Source organism: Xiphophorus couchianus, chromosome 23, assembly GCF_001444195.1.
Source record: "Xiphophorus couchianus chromosome 23, X_couchianus-1.0, whole genome shotgun sequence".
Taxonomy (NCBI): domain Eukaryota; kingdom Metazoa; phylum Chordata; class Actinopteri; order Cyprinodontiformes; family Poeciliidae; genus Xiphophorus; species Xiphophorus couchianus.
Window position 1 is genome coordinate 3453866 of NC_040250.1, and position 23265 is coordinate 3477130.

Sequence of the window (23265 nt, forward strand, 5' to 3'; positions counted from 1 at the left end):
TTAAGTAGAAATGTGACAAAATTTAAAAAAGTTCAAAGTATATGAATAATTTTGGAAGGCACTGTGCAGAAACTGTATCTAAATCATCTTCTTTAACTCTACTCATTTGATATTCAAGCTTTTGCTAGTAGAAAACAGAGAGGTCTGAATCTGTTACAGTGAATAAACCTTGTGGAGATAAAGTGCAGCTTGTGGGCCAACCAACCTTAAAGCACTGGATGTGGAAGTAGAGGCTGAGAGTCTCTATGATCATGGCTGCTCCCTTCCCCAGAGGCTGACTACAGCTGGAGCACAGCTTCTTCCCACTGACAGACCTACAAAAGGGAGAAGAGACACGGTTAAGATTTTCTTCAAACCAACATCCAAAAACAGAGTCTGTTTGTTCTATGTACTGCCCAAATCCTTTACCGGTGATTAAATTACCACCATTGTCCTTCCTTTTCCTAATCTGTGTGGTTTTTTCATTTGAAACCTCATCAAAGCCTAGAAATTCAAATAGATTTGAAAACTAGAATTTCTCCTGCAACATTTATGAATCTCCTCAAAATAAACAAAATATAATACAATAATTTTCTTGACATTATTGTTTCAAATGGGAAAAAAAACAAAAAACGAAAAAGAAATCCTTGGCTTGACTGTTCACTCTGTCTATTTAAAATTTCAGGCAGACTGCAGGGTTGCTGCTGCAGTGCTACATGGCATGAGATGGGTGGAGGAAAATAAAGGTGGGGGTGGGGAGTAAAGCAGAAAATGACAATGCAGAAACAAGCAGTGCCCATCCTCCTGGTCTTGGTGGGTTTTCTGTGCTGCAGTACCTGTTGGGCGGTGGGGGAAATGTGTCTGGTGCTGATGGACATGCTGCGAGGGGCTTTGATGAGCTTCTTACATTATTATCAGTGGGGCCGCACCTGGAAATGGACAGCAACATGCAACATGAAGATAGGTCCCAGAAACAGCAACGTGATTGGACGACACAGACGGACCACGACCAATCCAAACCACAGACACAAGAAACAGTTTTGGAAGATTTGACTGCACATTTTCATTTAAATACAACATTTTTTAATGTTTTTATAAAACTTGACTTGTCTAAAAATGTTTTCTAAACACTTTCATGAAATGCAATGGATTATTTATGTGAAGGAGATTCATGGAGGGAAATTCAGGCAGCAGATGCCACCTGCTGGCCGTTTTTGGTTGCAACAGTGGCTCCTTTAAATTGAAAAGGAGGCAATTTCTTAAAACAGAAACAATGATTATGAAACATTTAAATGATGGATTAATAAAACTGAATCAAGCTCTTTATTTCTTCTCTCTCTCAAACATTTACACACCTTCGTTCTCCAGCAGGCCGGCTGGTTCTGGTGCCTTCAGGCCCTGATTGCTTCTTGGGTGGAGTTGAACATTTGGGGGATGTAGGAGGAAGCTTTTGGCCGTTGTGAACACTGTGACCAAGTCTCTCTGCCTGACTGCTGTTCTGGCTCACCAAGCTGATGGAGGAAGAAAGAAAAACACAAAACCTTTGATCAAAGAACCTCATCTCTATTTATGTTCAAAGCCTCGCCCAAAATAATGTCAAAATCTGGACTTTATGACACAAATAGAATGAATTGGCTCCTAATATTTAGGAATAAATCTTGAGTGTTTTGACTTAAACATGTTTTGAATACAAAGAAAATTCAGATTAAAACACATGAATCTTCTTGCTAATAAAAATAAAAGCATTTCCATATAAATAAATTCATGGAAAATGTTTTAAGACTTAGGAATGCATGAGTGAAGTAAATAAAGACAGATTAACATCAAAGGTCAATTGGAGCAACTCGCTGAGCAAAATCATCAGTCAGCCACCTGAGCCACACTGTTAGCCACATTGAGTCTCGGTTCACCAACCTTCTGCCGGTCTTCATGCTGTCGTCAGCAGTGCTGATGTCACTGGTTCTGTCATTTTCTTTCCTTTTCCACTCTGCACTCTCTGTACTTCCTCTCTGAATCATAAAACAGCAGATATTTGATTAGCTTACATAACTTCTGAGAGTTTATGTCTATACATTTCAATCACTAAACTAGAATAGTTTTAATAGTTTTAGATCTAGTGCTTAAATTCTCATATTAACTATCTGCAACATAATCTTGGATTCTTTATCACAAACCAAGACAAAGTAATACATAATTATAAAATAGAAGGAACATGATACATGGTTCTCAAATCTCAAAAGTGTGGCATGCATTTTTATTCAGAGCCTTTGAGTCAATCTGTTGTAGAACCACTTTGTCCTACAATGACATCTGCAAGTCCATTGAGGTAAATCACCTCTTCCTGTTATTTCATGTGCTACTTTGTGTTAGTCTGTAACAAATTCATAATAAAATACATTAAGGTTTGTAGTTTTAACTGAAAGAAATAAAAAGTATTTGTACAGGGACATGGGACAAACAAAACAGAAAATCCACAAAACATAATGAATAAGTCCCTCACAGACTGTCTCTCCAGTAGCTCCTGTTTTCGTTCCCAATCTGCCAGCGAACGCACAATCGTGTCCTGTGGCTCGGAGGTGGAGGAGAGCCCCCCTCGGCTGGGGGAGGGCAGGGCTGAGGAGCGGGGCGTCAGAGGCATCACAGTCTCCTCCAGTATCCGACGCTCCTGTTGGGAAGGAGAAAATCCCAAACCAAACACTGACATAAACACAGTAGGTTGGTTTATAGATCTAAAATGGCCACAGAAACATAGAGTTAGTATGCTGTAACAATTCAGCTAATGCATGTGTACACACACACAAACACACACACACACGCACACCCCCACACACCTCCTCATGATACTTCCTCTCCTCCTCCGCCACCTCCCTCTGTGCTTTTTCCCACTCCTCCTTCAGTTTCTCCTGCTCACGCTGGTATTTCTCCTGTCACCATGGCAACAGACACATGACATACAGCAGAGAGCCAAGGTATAGTGAAAAACTGAACTTTGTGCAGGTGGATGTTTGGGCCGAAAAACAGAAAAGATGTGCACAGCTAGCTGGCACAGCCTTCACTTTTAAAAACGTTTCATTTTTAGTTTTCTAAAACTACTGATTTTCTAACCATAAAATAAGGAAATTAATACGACAGAAAAAAAACCTTTAAGCCTGCATTTTTATTTTCTTCACTTAGATATGTGCCTGTTAAGCATCAAATGAAAGAGCAGAATGCAGCAAAAGCCCAGCAGAAAACAGACAATACCAAAGCATGCAGAAGCTGATAAGCACAGAGTTCCTTCACAATTATTTTTTGAAAACCTGCTTTATATTTTTCATAATTTTAGGCAAAATTGCCAGAAAAGACAAATCAAATGTGTGGAGGAACCCCAGAGAGTTAGAGGAATTATCAACATTTATAATGGAGTAAGACTGGAGCACAAAGACGAAACACAGTGAGGAGGTGGAGAGCACACTGATGCGTCAGGCATTCGTCCGTTTGAGCAGATATCCTCACAAACAACCAGAAAGGAGTGTAATCTGTTTTCAGGTCTCAGGTGAACGCTGTCAGTAACAGACCTCACTCCTTTAAACGTCTAAACATGTGCAGACTACAGATGCTCATTGGCTGAGGAGGGAGAGAGGGACCGGGGCAGCAACAACAGCAGCCACGTTGGACAAACACCCCGCCTTTGTGTTCGCATGAGATGGAGACGGTGATGGAAGACGACCAGAGCAGGGCTTCTTCCACTGTGCAAGCTCGCCATCTAGTGGTTCAAGTGAGCATAGGGGAGTTGAGATTTGCTTAATATTAACAAAAATATGTCAGGGAGGAAAAAGCAATGAAGTGCAGTTAGTCCTTCTGTGATTGTGCATTAGATGAGAACTGTGATAAATAAACCATCCCAGACAAAAAGATGCTCTAAACAACTGGCTAAATTGCTTCTGAGTGGATTCTATGGGTTTGTCCAAACATGATAAAGCAAGACTGATGAAACTAAACTCACTCTGTTGGTCTGATTCCAATTATCTAAATTGAATAACTGGGAGAGTTAGATACAACATTCTCTCATTTACTTTGCATTTGCTTATTTTTCTGCTTTTCTTACTCAAACCTGTAAGATACTGAAATCAAACTCTACACATTTCCAGACGGGACAGAAAACCTGAGATAAACACGTCCTACACCTCAGACTCACTGTTGGTGCTGTGCTCTGTCTACCAAGCTCCATGACAAACTAAGTCTGGCCTTGCACACTCATGCGCCATGCTTTTCCCTGCATGGTTGCCATGTACCTGCAGCATGCGCTCCTGCTCTTGCTGCCACCTTTCCTGACGCTTTCGCTCCTCATCCGGGTCCCAAGACCAGCGGTCTCCCTGCCTGGCCTTGGCCAACACCGGGACTGACACCTGATAGGCCCACACACGTATACACACAGGTCAACATGCACAAACACACGACAGATACATGCACACATCGATGTCCACACATAACCCATTCACATAGACCCCGATGTACACACACATTCACCACAGAAAAAAAGAAAGGAGAAGGGAGGAGACAGAAATATTTGGTCTACCACAACAGCACTACTCCATTGCCAGCCAAAGGACGCCTACTAAGGAGAGAGAAGACAGAGAAAGAGAGCTGGAGGTGAATAAAAAAGGAAAAAGCAGGCTCAGCCATCAACTGCAGCATCCTCATATGGCATGCTACATCAACAGCTCCGAGTGATCTTCAGTAATTAGCTCAGTACCATTCAGTGCGACAACAACCAACGGCTAAGCTAAAAATGAGCAAAAAACGGGCATGATAAAAAAAAAAAAAGTAAATGTTGACATTTGCATCATTATATAGTATGAGGGGGCTGCTTTGTTTATGGAAAATTAAGTAACAAAAGTTTTATTTAGGTTTAGATTTTTGGAGAAGATTTATCTGCTTGACTGTTTATAACTGTAGTTTGAATTAAAGGTAGAAATAAAATGTTTGGTGAAACCATACAAGTTCAACACAGAGGCTGCAGAAACAAACGGCGCAAACATGGGAATAAAAATAAACTGATAACATTTATGCATTCACTTCATATTCACATGAAGCATTTATAAACAACTTTATTACCAAAAAACTATTATCAAAAAATGTGACACAATATTATAAATGGTCTTTTCTCCATAAAGAAGCCTAATCAAAGGACTAATAATCTTCCAAATCTCTGTACTAGTGTAGCAACATTAGCAAGTCGAGTCAAATCACTGCTTCTACTAAAACGTCAGCGTTCAGATCTCTCTAGCACAAAGTATCAGGCCTGAAGAGAAGCAATATGAGAGCTCAGCAAACCAGTTACTCACATTTCCATGTCGATCTTTCTCTGCAGCTTCTGTTAACAAAAGGAACAAATAAAAAAATCAAGTAATATTCTCGATACAAAGTGATGGGGCAGAAGTTTACAAAACATCATTTTGGGGTGAAAACAAAAAGAAGATATATTATGAAAGCAATACGTGATTTTTATAAGACTACAAATTATGTAATATTGTTTATGTTATCATTGTTGGTAACCCCGAAATATTTGGATCAGAGCCTAAAAATAAATTCATTTTTAAACCAGAGGAATGCGCCTACACAAAATATAGTTATTATTATTATTATTTACAAAATATTAGATGCCACCCAGGAATTATATGGGACATGGGTATGGAAAGCAAGAGGGTCATGGAAGATGGAAGATATTTTTGTCTGGAGGACATTCTTGCCAGTAATTACAACTTTTTCCTCATTATTCTAAGGTTCCAGGTGTCTTTGACAAAGAAACAGACACATATAATCACTGATCCTCCATCGTATTTAATACTGATAACAGAAACGGACAATAGATCACAAAAGCAAAAAAAAAAATACATATATATAAGTTATAGAAATGCTTTAGTTACATGTATTTTGTGGAAACCATTAAAGATGCCTAACAATTTAGGCATCCCTAACTTGTGGCACCAAAACAAACAAATAAAACAAATGTTATAAAATGTTCCTCACTGAAAAAAAAATACTCAAATGAAAGACGTTTCTAAATTTTGCAGTTTGAGAATATGCTTCTTTAATTAAAAATGACGTTAATTCAATGTTTTCTTGTCAAGACGAGGTCTGCACAAATTCCGCACTCAGACTTGAACCTCGTACATGGTTCAATGTAGGTGTGATCATACTGTTAAAGCTTGTTTAATATAAGTCAGATGCTGCTGGTTTTTGTGGAGAAACCAGTAATGAACACTCAACAGAATACTGTCAAAAGCTGGTTATCAGCTGATCTGTCTGATCAACTAGAAGCACATTCAGTACTTCTAGTACTGAATGTGCAGTTCAAAGCAGTTCAAACAGAAAGCTTCAAAGATTCCTCAGAAAGTAAAAGGATGAGGGAAAAGTGTACAGCAGCATGTTAGCGCGGTAAGGAGACCTCCACCAACACAGAGGTTTACCTGGTGGAGCGAAGAACTCCCAGCGTGACTTAGGGTTGCTGGAGGACTGCGGGGACTTGACACTGATTTCAAACTCTACAGCAAAATGATAAAAATACGTGGATGGAAGAAAAACAGGGAATGTGGGAGAGAAGGAAAACAGGGAAGGAAATAATGAGGGATAGGATAGGTGTGAAAATCAGGAGCTGAAGCAGACAACCTGAGACTTTAAGTCAAACCAGGGAAAAGTTCTGTATTTTTACTTATGTGGTGGGTTTAGTAGAATTTTAGTTAGTAATAAGTAGACTCTTGGTATTAGGACGTGCGATTTATTTTTTCAATATATTTCAGTTGGCTCAAAACAGATATCTGAACGTTTTGTTTTTAAAATGCTTTAAAGTGTCCTATTGATATGGATTAAAATCTGTACACAACTAAGAAGTGACTACAATAGGTTGTGATCAGTCATTTTATCTTATGTAAGCAGAAAGTTCTGAAAAGCTAAAAGAAAAACAGCGAACAAAATTGACATGATAATCAAACTTAGAATATAGGGAGGGATGGAAAAGAAGCTGCTGACTATGTTTGGACTTCAGGACATGAATTCACCTGATGACGTTTCCCTCAGGGGGTTATGTCCGAGCGATAAGGGTGCAGCTGGACTCGGTGCCGTCTCCGCTCCCTCAAAAGACTCCTGACAGGAGGAAACTCTTACCTACAAGATGGTTTACAATGATTGGATGACTTCTGGCATAATGGCCACTGAATTTCTCTTACCATTGATGTTACGGCCGGGTCGTTTGGTGTGTTTATCTCAGTTGGGAGAATCTGCAGTACGTTCCCTGTGGACTGTTCAGTCTTCTCCGATTTAGATTCTGGAGGACAATATAAACTAAATTCTAGAGATCATAACTTTACACACAAAGAAAAATAGGCTATAAACCAAAAGCATGCTAATTAGGGCACCAGCATTTTAGTGTATTGCCAAGACCTGCAGGTGGCGCTTTCTGAGCTGCAGTAGTTGACTTTTCTTCCTGTTGAGCAGCATCTTTAGGGCCTTCCGTCTCCACAAAGCTGTCCTCTGGCTGCTTTAGCTCCTGCAAAGGTCACAGATGGTTTACTGTCTGGATGAAAGACTGAGTCAGCAGACTGACATTCCTGTAGTGAAGGAGGAAATTGTTGCTTTCTAGAGTTCCAACCCAAACAGTGAGATGCCAAGAATTATTGGGCAAAGTTCCAGAGATGGAACAAGAAAATTAAATAAATGTAATAGTTATAATAATAACCTAAGGTCTCAAATCAAAAGCATGTCTTTGCAGGAATGTTGTGAGATTTAGTGTTTTGTACCAACAGAGCCCGTTTCCATAGAAACTGAACTGATGCAGCACGTTTGAGCTTACAAAGGCTCACTGGATTCAACAAATCATTCTTTCCATCACAGCAAACTGTTTGACATAACGTAGATGCCTGCTAATGCTTTCAAAGTAACTTTATTAGATGGTGTATGAATGTAAATCATAAACATCCTGAATCTGACCTCAGGAAGAGAAGTAGGCCGAGTGGGAGTGGGCGAACCCTCAGTGACTGAAGCTGCCTCCATGTTGCTCTGTCTGCGGCTGGTTTTTGTTAACACTGGACTTCCTCTTTCGGGGGAGGAGGGCGGACTGAGAGCCGGTGAGGCGTCTGATGGGGGGGCATCTGGAGACGCCTGGAACAGGGGAGGGGAGTCCCTTTCTTTGCTCTCCGACTTCATGGAACTGGCATCATTTCTGATGTCGCCGTTTACTCGTAGCAAACCGTCCACCTGCATAGCAACAGCACAGAGTTAAGAATAATTTCTACTTATTATGGCCATAAAACTATACTGGATGTGAGGCATCAGATTTAATTTTACTTACTATGTAGTACTTTGCAAACATTTTCCTACTTCTTGGTCTTTTTGTTAGATTTTGTCACATTACAACCACAAACAACCATGTATTTTATTGGGATTTTATGCACTAGACAAATACAAAGTACAGGAAAATTAAGTGGAAGGAAAAATCATTCATTGTTTTAGAAACTGTTTACAAATAAAAATCTGAAAAGTGAGATGCATTTTTATTTCAGTCACCACTTCACACAGTCACCCTTTGCAGCATGAAGACATGAATAAAGTTTGATCTTAACTATTTTTACAGTTTCTAAATGTTTTACTTCCACGATTGGCCTTTATTTACCTCCACCAGAGTTACCATGGGGCTCTTGACTGCTTCTCAGGTAGAGAACCATGTCTCTGAGGAATTCCTAGAATTCATCTAAGATTAGATCACACACAGGTGGAATCCATTTACAAATTAGCTGTCTTCTCATCATAGTTGGTCAAACTGGATTTGATTAAGAGTCGACAGAGTAAAGTCAGTTTTACTCACTTTTAAGATTTCTACTTGTAAAAAGTTTTTACAGCTTTCCTTCTATTTCACAATTAACAGTCACAGAATGTTTTTAAGTCACATAAAATCCCAATTAAATAGGTTTAAGTTAGTGATTAAAAAAAAAGGCAGAATCTGAAAGTTAAAGGAATGATTACTTTTTAGCACAGTGTATTTTTCTGTTGGCTGAATTTTCACAGCTAAAAAAATAATCAATTCATGACAAATAAAAAATGTAAATAATTAAAGTCTAAAATCCCTCATTCCTTCTCATTATGAACCTTGCTTCTGTTAGTTATTGTCTGTTCATCTGCTGAAAACACCCTGCTGGCCTCTGCTACAAAGAAGCACTAATATATGTGTGAGGAGCTCCAGTGAGCGGTAACTTAAGACACGGTGCCGGAGTCGGCTGAATGCAGCCTCTCAGTCGGCCCCCTCTTCCTCCACCTCCTCATCCCTGTCCTTACAGCCAGTGTGGGCACTCATTGTCCACCGGGAGCCCACTTCACATTGAGAGAGGTCCTACTTGTCAACTTCTTAAGTCAATAGCGAACAGAGGACTCCATTCAAGATGGGACTCCTGACAAGAAATTCCAGAAAAAGTGCTCTGCTGCATTTGGATCTGGTAATACCTTGCATCTCCCTTTACACCACTTCACATTGCAAGAGCTCATTTTAAATATTCCTTTTGCTCATTTTTTGCCAGAAGAAAGGGGAATGGATCCATTTAAGGGTGAAATTGGAACATTACACACTTCTAAAGTGAAGGGAGGTTTTCGGTTTTCATACACACCAGTCACTCATCACAATGGTGGTTCTGTGACATTGTCATGTAAATGCTAAGAGATCTCTCAAGGGAAGAAGAGCAACAATACTTCCAGAATACAGTGGCTCATCTAAAGTTTACCCACTAATGTGAAAATGCCAGATTTTTTTATGATGTAAAATATTAGTAACCATCAACTAATATAGCAGTTGATTAATCGTTAACAAAAAGGCCATTCGCTTAAACAACAACACACTCAGAGAAGTAATTTAGCCAAGACTTTGCAAAAAAATACACACATTTTGCATTTAAAATAAAAACAGAAACACCATTATCTGTAAATATGTTCTACCCAGAACTCCACAAGTGGTAGTTTGAGCTTCACCTGGTTCAAATGTAGCAAAAACCATCAAATCAACCAAGCACATTATGCTATCCAACTATTACCGGTAATCAGTTATTCCAAAAAATAATCACCAGATCAGCCTTACTCTGTGTTGATGCTAATTCAAGCAGAAAGAGTTTAGCTTTTCACTGTTGATGCTAGAAGCATTTTTTTTTTGCATCTTCTGCTACAAATGATCAAGTTTTCGTTAAAGGTAGATTGTTATTCCATTTTTGGCCATAGAGTATTTATTTTCTTATTTAAAAAAAGGAATGGAAGTATTTGTTTACTTGCATAAAGTAATTGTAATATAGAGAAAAGACTAATCGGGGAAAAAAAAAGTTGACACATTCTGCAGACTTCACATTTAACCACTTAATTTTCAGAATAATTGATAGAATAATCAATCATTTGTTGCAGCCTTATTGTGTATTGAAGTTGAATTGTTCTGTACAATTCAACTGGAATACAAACAAATCTGTTACTTTAATACTTTCAGGATTGTCTTTTCATTCCAAAAAATATTTAGTTGAGCTGAACGGGAGCTAACACACATTGGTTGTGTACAAACATTTAAAATTATAAATCATAGCCTCAGTTTTTAACTCACAAACACCTATTAATATAATGTGTAGACTTTCAAAGGCAACTGCACCCTAATTATAGTTCTCCTAATTGAATATTTACATTTTATCAGAGCTTTATCACCAGTTTGAAAATAATTTAGACAAACAGTTTAAGAGAGGTCAATGAATAGTCCGAAAGCAGTAGTTACATTTTTTTAAAGTTCATTTAAATGTAACCTTAAATATGCAAGTAACTCACACATCCTGTCTCACCTTGCTATTCCATTTTTCATCAGTCGACGGTCGGGGCTGAAAGTAAGGCTTTGGTGTCAGCAAAGGCACCGGTTTGGGTGACAGGGCCCGGGTGGACGGTGGTTCAGAAGAGCGAGAGCGGATCTGAGGCCGCTGGTGTGAGCTCGAGTCTTTGGGAAACTCTTCAATCTGCGCCTCCAGTGTGGACGTAAACCGTGGCGCCGGTGCAGATTGCTGCCGCAGGTACCTCAGTGGCCCGTCGGGCGCCTCGTCAAAAGGGTCCGGAGTCGTGGGGGAGGAGGAGAGTGAGAGGGAGAAGGGCGAGGTGGGAAAGGACGGGTCGGCCGACAAGCTGCGGTCCAGAAATTTGGGCAGCTGCAGGCGCTCCAGGACGGTCTCGCTGATGGAGAAACGCTGGGCGTAGCGCTGGAGGATGGCCGACGCCTCCTCTGGAGTTCTGGCTTTCCGGTACATCTCCCGCAGCTCCTCCTCACGCCGCTCCCTGACAACAGGCAGACATGTTCAGGCTGACTAAAATAAATTCAGTCATTTGGAGTCAAAACAAAGATCTTTCATATTATTGTCTTCATTTTCTTTACTTGCTATGGACAGCATTTTTTTTTTTTTACATATTTCTATGTTGTGACAGTTTGGTATGTGACAGATGATCAATGTAAAAAAAAAAAAATGTTAATCTGCCTTCTCCCAGTCCCCATTAGAAAAAAACAGGAGTATGGTCTTATTGCTGTCAATCACCCTCCGTGTAGCAGAGGCTGCATTCTTCCTGATAGCAGAACCTGACGGGAATGCTAAGGCAAGTCAGCATGGTCACTGATGACGGTGGTTTTCCTGGAAAGGTAGGCTTTTTCTCAGCCGTTAGCACATTGAGCAGTGAGTACATGAGAATGATTGACAACACTAAGACCCTCCTCTTGGCTCTGATTGGTTGTTTTGTTGCATTTCTTCAGATAGCAATTCAGGGAGGAGGTGGAGGTGAGATTTTTTTCACAGATTATCCGTTTCATATTAAAGCCTCACTACATAGTGCCGGTTTTAACAAATATGTGACTTTTTTAAAGAAAAGTTATAAACTGCAGCTTTAAGCCTTTTGACAATTAATAATAAATATCTTTATTAATGTTGGTTTTTAAGTGATTTTAAGTCAAATTCACCTGAATGTGTGAAGCCCATATTACAGTACATGAAAGGTTTTTCACATATGGATGTGTTGATCACTTTGGTAACTGATTTTGTTCGGATACCAAAGTGTTCGATGTGTTGTGGACATCACATACTTGTCCTCCACAATTTCTCTGTAGGTTTTGATGCTTTTTCTTCTTTGAGAGATGCAGCCGTCTCCTGACATCAGTCGCTCCATCATTTTCCTCTCCTCCTCTTTTTTGATCAGATCCTGAGAGACACTCCTCCTCCTACTTTTCCATCGGGCCAGGTCCTGACAGGCGCAAAAAAAAAGAAAAAAAAAAGAAATACAGATCAGATACAACATGCCCCGCAGCTTGAAGGAACAGATATTTCTGCTAACTTGCAGACCAAATTGTGAAAAGAGAGGAGATTAATGCATTTACGTCCTGCCAGTGATTCTCATCTTCTTTTATTCTGTTGTACTGGTTGTGCATCAGCTCATGACGAATGTGACTGTGCGGCTGCAAGATGCCCTCGTTTTCACCACGCATGTCGATCATACTCAGACTCCTAAAGGAGAAGGTGAAACATGCAAAATGGAGGAACACGGCTTCAGTATTATGTAATGATATTGTTTTATTCAGAAACCAATCAGCAGTTGCAGAATTCAGTTGTTTTTCTTTTAGCTTCATCTGGAAATTTTGAAGTGTTTTTTTCACCTTATTTTCTGTTCAAGTTTACAATGTTAGCTTGTATTTGCCTTTGCAACTCTCAAAACAGGAGCAGCCAAAGTAAAGGAAAGCCAGCCTTCTTTTATAGAACCAAACATTTGTGCTGATTCTTTAACTCGTAGCAAAAAGTTTTTGTTTTATAAACTTTCATCTTAAAATAACTTTTCTGAATCCAGCAGCAGAAGGCAAGACATGCAACTGGCTGAAGCACAAGGATTGAGCCAAGTCCGTTCCAAAGCAAAACATGGATCACAGGCCGCAAGAGAATACATATGGTCATCATTTTTAATCACAGCAAAACATTTTTACACTCCAGACTGATTTAGTCCAAACAGTTTGAAGTTACAATTTGTGATTGAAGTGAAACAATCTGAAGTAGCCTAAACTTTACTGGCTCTACATGTTTAGTTCTACCTCATTCAAATAAGCTAAATTATTGTCACCATAATGGTAAATGCTTTTGTCTTATTGTCTCAATTTTCAAGCAGTAAAACTCTGTTTAACAGTAACTCTTTTCTCAGACATAATGAAGCATTTTAACTAGTTTATACAACCTCTTAACCCTCATCCCCAGAAAGTGCAAAGGAAAAACGGCACACGGGCGTTCTGCTGCATGCAAATAGGATAATAAACATTAAGAGCTGTTGATTATAGGAAAACAATTTTTTGTATTGTTGCATCCAAATTCTGCTTATTATATCTCTAAATATCGTGATACATTTTTTTCAATCCAGGTAAGGGTACAAATGTTTGCACAGTCTAGTAATCTAGACCTTTTTATGATAGAAGGACAGTAGGGAAAAATTGAATTACAATGAATAAATATGTACAAGAATAAGAATCTGTGTCTGATAAGGGATCCAGAGTTACTTTCCCCAATAACATCTGAAAGAATGTGTGGAAAGAGTTAAAGTACAATCAGTAAGACTCAAAATGCATGAAGAAAAAGAAGAAAAAAACAAAACACCTCCTACAAAACAAAAATCAAATTCTGGCAATAAATGAAAAGTGGAATGAGTCGCAAACTGGAAGCATTCAAATGTTGAAAATGCAACTTACTGTGGATCATCTGATAAATTATCAGAGTGGCTGAAAACATAGAGAGCACGAAAAGACAACAATGACCAATGAACACAACACTCAAGAAAGAAATATTTTCTCATGCAAATATACAGAAAATTAAATGTCTGAGTGTTAAATGACAGGTAACAGATGATAATGTTCCAATTTAGAAAAAGGAGGATTATGTAATGGTTTGTTTGGTAAATTATCTTATATTAAAAATATAAACCAAACACAAGAGGGCAGTGTTATCCAACATACAAATAGAATTGCAGCACTGCAAAGCAAAACAAAACAAAGAGCAAGAAGAAAAGGTGCATTTCGCAAAGAGAAGCTAACTAAAGAAAACTCATGCATCTTTAATCAGCACGAGCAGCTGATTAAAGTGACTACTTATGAACTCGAGTAAAACCATAAAGTTTCTCTCTTCTCTTTTTTAACTGCAGCTGCTGCTGTTACGTTGGAATGGTGTGAAAGAAAGTGTGGCTTGTGGTCAGGGGAAACTAAATTTAGAGAGTAATCTCAAAACCAAACCCAGACTGTTTTCTGCAGCATCTGTTTACCACATGGTATACTCCAGAAAAATATCAATCTACCAAAAGATTTTGGTAGGACATCTACCTGTAACATGTCTCAAAATAGTTCCATGTGTCTCAATGCACAATAAATGAACCAAACAATTAGTTCCCCAATTGGATGACCTCAAAAAACAAAACAGCAGTATTCTTGTCTGCTTCTTTAAGCAAAAAAAGCAAGGAAATTAGAATTTATTTTCACATTTCCATGCTTTGTGTGAACATTTAATCATTTAGAATAGCATTTTTAATCCTGGTTTATGCAGATAATATCATGCACTATTTAGATCATCATCCAGTCAAAGCAGTGCACACTGATGTCAACATCATGCTGACAGAGATTGCGCTCCAGGATCATCGAACAGACAGATCCCTCAGGTAAAAGGCAAATCAAGGAGTTGGAGCCCAAAGCATCAGAGTTTGATAAAATGACTCGGCTCACGTTGCTGGAAGACTACGACCCAAACAAGATTTCTCTTCCTTTGCTTCTTCTCTGTCACTCCTTCCCTTCAATCCGCCTGCATCGGTTGCTCCTGCAGCTGCTAAAGTGGTTGCTACGGCAGTGGGCACAGGAAGGAACTCAGAGGAAGTGTATTTGGGTGAGGTCAGCATTCGACAGGTCCGTTTATCATCTTCATCTGCACCTGCACATCCCGCATCCTCCTGGTCTGTTGCGGTCGGACCTTTCCCAACACGGCTGGTAGTGCTGGGTGACAAAGCTGCCAAGTACTGGAAGAGTTCCTCTGAGCACGAGTGAGCTGGAATACTGCAGAAAGCAAAGCAAACTGAAGCGCTTCGCTGCCTAGTATCTCCCTATATAATCAGACAACATTCCTCTGGAGCAGCCTGAATGTGGAACGGTTGTGAGGTCATAAATCAGAGGAGACGCGGCATGCTAACAGATCTGTTTAGAGCAACTGGGTGCAAAAACAGCCAAACCCAAAAACGCTTCAAGTCTTTTTATTGTTTTGTCACCACTTTGTGAACAGCTGCTTTGCTGGTAGTTTTTACAGCGTGCAGAGAGAAAATGGCCAGCTGCTGGCAGGGAGAAGAACGGACTTCAGTCCCAATCTGCTCGGGGTCAGGGACGGAAGAAGACCTCATTTCCTCACATCCTGAGGGCTGGTCACAAGTGCAGGGTGTTTTTGCGTATGTTTTGATACGTGCACACATGCGGGACAGTTTTGTGTGTATGGCCCGTTGTTTAAACGTGCACACATGTTTCTTTGATGGTTGTTTTAATGAAGAGATTAAAACTAATCTAGTGGAATGTACAGGGGAAATATTTTCTTTTGATTCTTGAAAAATTTATTACCAACACTTGCCCTGAAAACACACTTACATCTACTCCAAACCTTTACACGCTTTGCAACATTGCAGCCCCTCCTGAGCCAATGCAGCAAGAACAGCTTTGGCTACTGTTGCATATATTTTGGGATTTGTCTCTACCACCTTAGGATATCTACAACCTGAACTTTCAGCTCAGTCTTCCTCTTAAAATAACTTGAGCACCATACGATTGGATGGGGAACATCCATGAACTTAAATTTTCAAGTCTTGCCACTGATTCTGAATGGGATAAAGGTATGGACTTTGACTAGACCATTCCATTGTAGATCTGGCTATATGTTCTAAGGAAGGAAGGAAGGAAAACATGTGCCTTGATTGTCCTGTGTTTAACTCCATTTGTCTTCCCAATGATTGTGAACAGCTGAATTTTTACTAATAAAAACATGGATGCTGCCACCACGTGTCCGCTGCATTTATACTGAAATTAAATTACAATTCCTAAAGCAAAATTTGTTACTATGGATGATATTTCTGGATGTCAGAGTTCATATGATTAGCTCACTTTTCTGATTTGTATTTTTTAAAAGAAAAAAATTAAAATTATGCAAAATTATCCTTACACTTGACAATTATGCACTATTCTGTGTTGGTCAAATATGTAAAATACCAACAAAATTACATTTAAAATTGTTATTGTAAAAAGGCAAAGTGTGAAAAAGTTTAATATGAAACCATTTTCAATTCAACTACGTTTGGTAAAACCATGCGTGACTAGAAATGAAAGCAACAAAAGTTAAATGAAGGTTTTAAATCTGCTGTGAAACTAAACATGTTCAAATATTAATATCTATGCCAAGAGCTTCATGTAGAAGCTTTGCATAAAATCCTTGAAACCTGCAGGGCCTTTGAAAATACACATTCTTAAAATGTTGAGAATCAACCAAAGCCATAACAACTGTGCCAAATTGAAGAAAACAAAAGGGAAAATGGGGAATGTAACTCACAATAACAAACCGACAGGACTGAATGAAATGTTGAATTTTCTAGGAAAAAACTACAAAAACACAGGATAAAGCTGGATTATGATATAACCTAAGGCTTAAAATGTAATTTTCAAGAAATAATACGGCCAATTCCAGAACAAGCAAGAAATGATGAGAACTGAAATATAAAAACCAGCATTGAGCCTTGACAATTGATAAGGCTCCCCTTGTTACTTAAAACTTGAAGTATAATTTATGGCCTCTGGGTGAACACTTATTCTGGTACAATAAAGGAAAGGCAATTCAGGACGGTGTGTCTTAACCAGCTTTGAATGTGCACAGAGCCTTGTTAGCTTACAGTTACGCTGTTGAAAAGGAGCGATGGTGTAAAATCTCATCTGATAATTACAGTGCCAAAGTATAAAAGGGTCGGATTAAAGCACCAGCTGTAAAGTTGGAACTGTTTTCTAAGGATGAGAACCATTCATTGTTATGTTTATGAATAACCTTGAACATAATTTCAGAAAATTTGGCATCTGCTGACAATTACAATGAAGGGAGGAGAGATATTCAGATGGAAAGAAACTGACACTATTGATATAATACTCAGTTGAAATAAGCAGTTATTCGAACCAAAATCTTTCACATGATGGATGAATATCAGTTCCATCAGGTTTGCTAATCTTTCCTCTCATAGGAAGTAGTTGGTAGTAAGAAGTTTTCAGAAAATAATATGTAACCAAATGAACTTGCATGCAATTTGAGCACTTATTCCTTAATTTACAAACTTACTTACAGTTTCATGCTTCTTTAATCTGGAACAAACTTCTAGAAAACTGTAGAACTGCTAAAACACTGAGTTCCTTCATATCGAGACTAAAACTTCATTTGCTTAGAGGTGTCTTTGATCAACAACTGGAACATTGATTAATTCTAGTCTGGATTAAACATTTTATAACTTCTGTTTATTATGTCACTGTAATGTAATGTTTTTTTTTGTTTGTTTGTTGTGTTTTATTATGTAAAGCACTCTAAGTGTACTGTTGCAGAAATGTACAATACAATAAACTTGACTTGTTAGGAAAGTAAGTCATATTGGAAAGAGTTGTGACCCAGACTGCCTCCATAAATATGTGATTCCAATAAAGACACCTTTAAGTTAATTCTGCTGACGGTGGTTCTGAAAACTACTGAATGAAGAAATGCAAATTCAAACAGAAGGAAAATTCTTGTGATTACTTTTAAATAATTTCAGAACTTTTGAGAATAAATAATAATTCTGTGTTTTCCTCCATCTCTTTTAGCTATTTGCTTGCTCATATACACATCCATGTATTCACATGGGTCACATGTGTGCAAAGCTACAGCTAAAAAAAAAGACACACTAGAGAATGCTCTCTTTAGGGCGTAGCTTAGATAGAGGCTAACAAAGGGAATTAGAAACTGTTGTTTGGTGCCATTTTGCTCTGTTAGTCCATAAGAATAGTATGAACAAATGGACCAGCTGTATTTTGGTATTAATAAATGGAATTCATAAATTCAATTCACTGACTCTTCTTCAGCCTCATGCATCAAGAACCTAGCTAGAGAAAGGATAATTCTCTGAAAAGAACCAAATTTTCTGAGAGAACTAAGAGACTATGTATGACAGGGGTTCCCAAAGTCGGTCCTCAAGGGCCAGAATCCTGCATGTTTCTCTTCCTGTTTTAACGCACCTGGATCCAATGATGGCTAATTAGAAAGACTAAGAAGAACACTGACATGCTGAAAAGATTGTTACTACCCCCAGGGAGAGAACTAAAACATGCAGGATGCCGGCCCTCGAGGACCGACTTGGGCACCCCTGATGTAAGACTATTTCTTTCTCAGAAGATATAAGAAACAACAACTCCGTAAGAGATTTATAGGAAACACTTATTTGAATCCTGTCTAGAAAAGAAAAGTTGGACATGGAATTTGACCTTTGCTCAGAGACGACCTTCGGCTGAGTTATGGTGTCTCTGGGAGGCTCGCTGCTCCTCCTTATTCCCACAGCATGGATATTAATGCAAGGCGAGAAGACCTTCAGCTTTTCCTCCTTCTCCTCCTCTTCGTTTTTACTCTCGCTCTCCTGAACCTGTGACTCGATGACTGGGGAGGGAGAAGGGCTGAGGGACTCTCTAAGTGGGAGTACTAAAACAGGGAGTCCATTTGTACTATTATATCATTTACCCCACACAGAGGAAAAATCAGGAGCACATAATCAGGTTGGAGGAAAATTGGTGACATGAGGAGGATTACGGTATGATGATCACAAGACGTAAAAGCACACGTGAAAAATTAAAGGCAGGAAAAGACAAGAGGTAAAACATGAAAGGAAAAATATTCAATGCCCAGTTTTGAGGCCACATAAGTTGATAAAACAAACAAAAATTAGCAGCAAACAATGAGTGATGATGGAAACCGAAACAATGTGGAAGACTAATTATAAAACAAAGTGGCTTTGAGTTAATTATCTGCAATTTACCTCTTAATAAAACTAAAGTGATTGATGTCGGTTCAGTCAACCTCTGCAGTGATAGCACATACAGACACAATAGTTAGTAAAGAGAAAAATGTGAAAGAATTTACTGAGCAAGCAGAAATGTAAAACTTGCGATGAAAAGTCTGAACATTTATTTCCCTGGCGTTAACATGCCATACAAATATATACCCAATAAGCCCTTCAGAGCTGAGCAGCATGGTTCAATGAGGGCCAATGAAAACACACATCTGGCCTCCATCAGCCACACCCATCAGAACAATATGAGACGGAGAAAAATAATCAGTGGCTAAAAGGTTTCATACCAGAAATATGCACATTGACACACAGTGTCTGATCCAAATCTAAAAACCAAAGTTTTACTCCTGTTTATTTTAGCTCCATCTACTCCAACTCATATTTTGATGATTTATATTTATAAGTGCACCTCATTAAATTAAAATAATTAAACTAAACAAACAAGAGTATCAATGAAAGTGTTATTTTTCATTGGTTTATTTTAACCTTTTCTTTTCATCATTTCGTGACTCACCTACAGGGTCTGCCTCCCCCTACAGGTGATGTAGCGGTACTCCAGCTCTTGTGGCCTCCCTCCTCCTTTTCATTCTTCTTCTTGCGAAGCGGTGCCGGCACATATCCACTCTGGTTGCTCCTGTTGGGGAGGTACTGGTTGAAAGGCATGGCGGTGCGCAACTCAGTGACTGATGTCCGCCGCGCCAACATGTCGTCCTTGTGGAGGTCCGGCATCTTCCTGTTAGGGGTGCCGTCGGACTCTGAGTCACAGCAAAGAGGTGCAAAAAAGATTTTTATTAGAGTTATATAATGATAATCATTGTGGAAAATACTGGCCATTCTACTTCATTTATCTTCACACAGAAAGTAATTGTTCACTGAATCAGGATTTAATCTAATTTTCGGAAACTAGCATATTAAAAGATTTTTATTTTCTCGGAACGGAAGAGATGCAAAGGTGAGGGACATATTTCTTCCAGTTTGGATTACTTTTTTATGCCTCAGCAGACATCAGACTGAAGGGCCAGAGAAAAACAAACTGAGGAGATGATTCAGCAGAGTTACAAAACTCTTGAAGGCTGATTCCCATTATCATTATGCAATGAAGAGCTGCAAACTATAATTACAAGGAAATTAATGGAAAAAATGCATTACTGAATCAGATATTTAAATTCATAACAGATTGTCTTCATCATCATTATTTTGCAGTATAATCTTAACAGTTAACCAGTTTTAAGCACCTTATAAAAGACTTCATATCCTATGAACTTGTTCACATTTTGTCATGTTACATTAAAGAAAATTTACTTGTCAGCTAGTCAGAACTAATGTTAATAAAAACTTTGAAGGGTAGAAGGTCAACTCCCAGCAGACCAAACTTTACAGCCGGAGCTGCCATGGAACGGTTCAGATTAAATAGTACGTGTTAGAATGGACCAGTCCAAGTCCATACCCAAATTCAGATGAGAATCTAAAGCAAGACTTGAATTTTTTTTTCTGACCTAATCTTTTTAGCCCAGCAAAAAAGGCAAGTATTTCTAACCATTTCTATTCTCTAGATATGAGACCCCAAAATCATCTTATATATACTGTAGATTCTGCAGGTGTTTTAATCAGTGCAACTAAATAAAAAAAATAATTAAAAATGTTTCTGATTTTTTTTTTTTACAAAACCAAACAAAAGAAATCAATCAACCAATGCTACTTTATGTTAGTCTATCACAGAAAATAGACTAACTGTAATATGATTAAAACAGTATATGAAGACCTTGCTTGATAAAGACCTTTTACCTATATAATTTAATTCAGATACAGCAAAACGTTTCTAGGTCTTGTTTAATTTAGGCATCTTGTAAACAGTAAGAAACAGCTAGCTGAGTCATTGACAAGGATAACTGGGAACAGAGCAAAGGGGGCGGGGGAAACAAAGGTGTAAAATTATTTTAAGAAGAGACTTGTAATTGATGAGCCTCATGGCAGATGTCTGGAAACCTTTTCTTTAAATCTACAGATTATAGTCTTCAGTTCCTAAACGTTATGAGCCTTACAGCAATCTTACAGTGTTATAAAATTCAATGCATTCCATTGACTGAGCATCAGTCAAACCCAAACAGGCTGATAGGCTGTGTTTATGAAACAAAGACAGTAACATAAATCTTTACTAAATTAACATTGAACAGCTTCCGACATTTTAGCCTAGAGTGTGCAGGATTTTACTCTGGATGCCAATTTGTCTCCATTTCACAGTTTGAACCCACTTCAGGGTCTTTAATGTTGTTCTCAACACCTGGCTTTGCAGAAGTGCACTGCTTATGGACTTTCCCTAATGTGTGGGGTAAATTCCTCTGCAAAATGTCCTAATTCGATCCTCTAATAATACACAGAGGAGAGGAATGAAAATCAGGTTCTTAGGAACAGTCACATGTGTAATTCCAGTAATTTACTCCTGGCATACCAGTAGGTTCCTCTTTCAATTGTTCATTTATTTTGAAAACCTTTCCAATCAATTAGTAGTGTAAAATGGATACCTGTGGATCAGCTTAGACAAACTTGAGCCACTGTCTCTTCACTTTGAGTGCTGCTGTGCTCAGACTGTGAGCTATGACTCAGTGTAAACATTTCTTAACTATAAACACAAAACTTTCAACCAGATTTGAACCACGAAATAGGCCTTTATTTCTTATCAGAAACATATGGGAGCAGCCCTTTCTATTAGTGGAAATAAACGTCACATTATAGTTGTGAAAAGTTCTGGTCTGAAACAGATGAAGCTCCAACCAAAAAGGCCTTCATATATCCACACTTCCAACTGTGAATGATTTGGTTATGACTCCTAACAAACCAATAGGAAACATGAGTGTCCCTTTCATCCATGTAAATCCATCTTTAAGGAGTAACATATGTTTTCATGGGATGATGTGTTCTCTGTAGATATGGTAACACTGAGGCTTGAGGGAAAATGTTTCATGTGTCAGTGCTATACTGTACCAGATTACAAACATCATCTACAAACTCCCACAAAAAAGTAAAGGGGTGCAGTGTGTTAAATATAGCAACTGAAATGATGGAAAGTCCACAGATAAAGAGTGATGAAACTTTCCACAACTAAGACCGATGATGTGGAATTAAATGATTCCAGTTATTAATTTTGTCTGTGGTATGAGCTGCATTTATAGCAGCCAAAAATTGAGTATTAATATCCATTTCCGTTATGTAACACTTAGCGAATTGACCATTTTAACAAGAGTGAAAAACTCTGCATTCAGAAATATGCAAAAATATTTAATATAATGTAACCAGGGATCAAATCTTTGTTTTTCAGATTTTAAATATTTATTCAGAGCATAAGGTTTAATTGCTTAACTGAATAGATTTTCTATGATCAATATGAGGGAATTAGATAAAAACTGTATTATGCAAGCTCCCCAAGACAGTCTCATGTATTAGAGCTGTATCAAAGTTGGCAGAGACAAAACCATGTTGCCAATATTGAATTTCATTCAAAGAATGAACTAAACTCTTCCATCTGTCCCCTAGTTACTCAGAGTGAAGTCAATTTGGGCTTTGTCTGAAGATCAGGGTAGGAAAACCTGGCACGTTTGTCTGGATGTTGGTAAATTGATGCATTTGTTCACAGTGTGAGCCAAGGTTTCATGCAACTGGGTGATCACAGATATATGCTTCTCTTCTTCTAGTCACTTTGTTAGTTTTTTATTCAATCATGTTTACATTTTTGAAGATTTGTGTGTTAATAAAAATATTAACAAACAACATATACATTTTTTGATAAAATACAACCAGCATTCTAATATCTGTCACACAGCTCTAACTAGGTAAAGTAATTTCATAAAGTTTTTCAGGGACAAATTCTGCTTTTTGTGATAACTTTGTCAGTTATCACAAAATTTTTAAACTCTGGTGTTGGGGAATATGCTTGACAGAATATGAAATCACCTTGAGGTTCATGCTCAGAAAAATTGATTAGAAGAAACTTGTGCAGTAAAATCCTTGAGATAATTCTTCAGGGCATTCTAGCAATGAGATTTACTGCAGCAACCTAACAGGATAAAAAAGTCATTTCTCATATTGATTAAGGATTTCTGTGTGTCATTTTTTGCCTTTAAATTTGTAAGACTACAAACCTCCTATTCTTTTTTT

At 38.3% G+C, this 23265-nt stretch overlaps 1 protein-coding gene and 1 long non-coding RNA gene across 2 annotated transcripts in view; one reads left to right on the top strand and one right to left on the bottom strand.

Annotated features, from left to right (window-relative positions):
• The window catches only part of LOC114139010 (LIM and calponin homology domains-containing protein 1), a 70735-nt gene that overhangs the window by 2843 nt on the left and 44627 nt on the right, over positions 1 to 23265 (bottom strand). Inside the window, exons 8-25 of the mRNA XM_028008607.1 lie at positions 19628 to 19872; positions 18536 to 18769; positions 12377 to 12503; positions 12086 to 12243; positions 10812 to 11292; positions 7948 to 8214; positions 7402 to 7507; positions 7188 to 7285; positions 7020 to 7104; positions 6432 to 6506; positions 5307 to 5335; positions 4254 to 4367; positions 2811 to 2903; positions 2480 to 2644; positions 1894 to 1988; positions 1335 to 1490; positions 816 to 908; positions 206 to 314 (exon numbers count right to left, since the gene is read on the bottom strand). Coding sequence (XP_027864408.1) covers positions 206 to 314; positions 816 to 908; positions 1335 to 1490; positions 1894 to 1988; positions 2480 to 2644; positions 2811 to 2903; positions 4254 to 4367; positions 5307 to 5335; positions 6432 to 6506; positions 7020 to 7104; positions 7188 to 7285; positions 7402 to 7507; positions 7948 to 8214; positions 10812 to 11292; positions 12086 to 12243; positions 12377 to 12503; positions 18536 to 18769; positions 19628 to 19872 — 2730 coding nt within the window. The remainder of the gene's footprint in view (positions 1 to 205; positions 315 to 815; positions 909 to 1334; positions 1491 to 1893; positions 1989 to 2479; positions 2645 to 2810; positions 2904 to 4253; positions 4368 to 5306; positions 5336 to 6431; positions 6507 to 7019; positions 7105 to 7187; positions 7286 to 7401; positions 7508 to 7947; positions 8215 to 10811; positions 11293 to 12085; positions 12244 to 12376; positions 12504 to 18535; positions 18770 to 19627; positions 19873 to 23265) is intronic.
• On the top strand, positions 5342 to 6926 carry LOC114139011 (uncharacterized). Its single transcript, XR_003594363.1, has 2 exons — positions 5342 to 6250; positions 6325 to 6926. It is a non-coding gene; the product is annotated as an uncharacterized LOC114139011 (long non-coding RNA).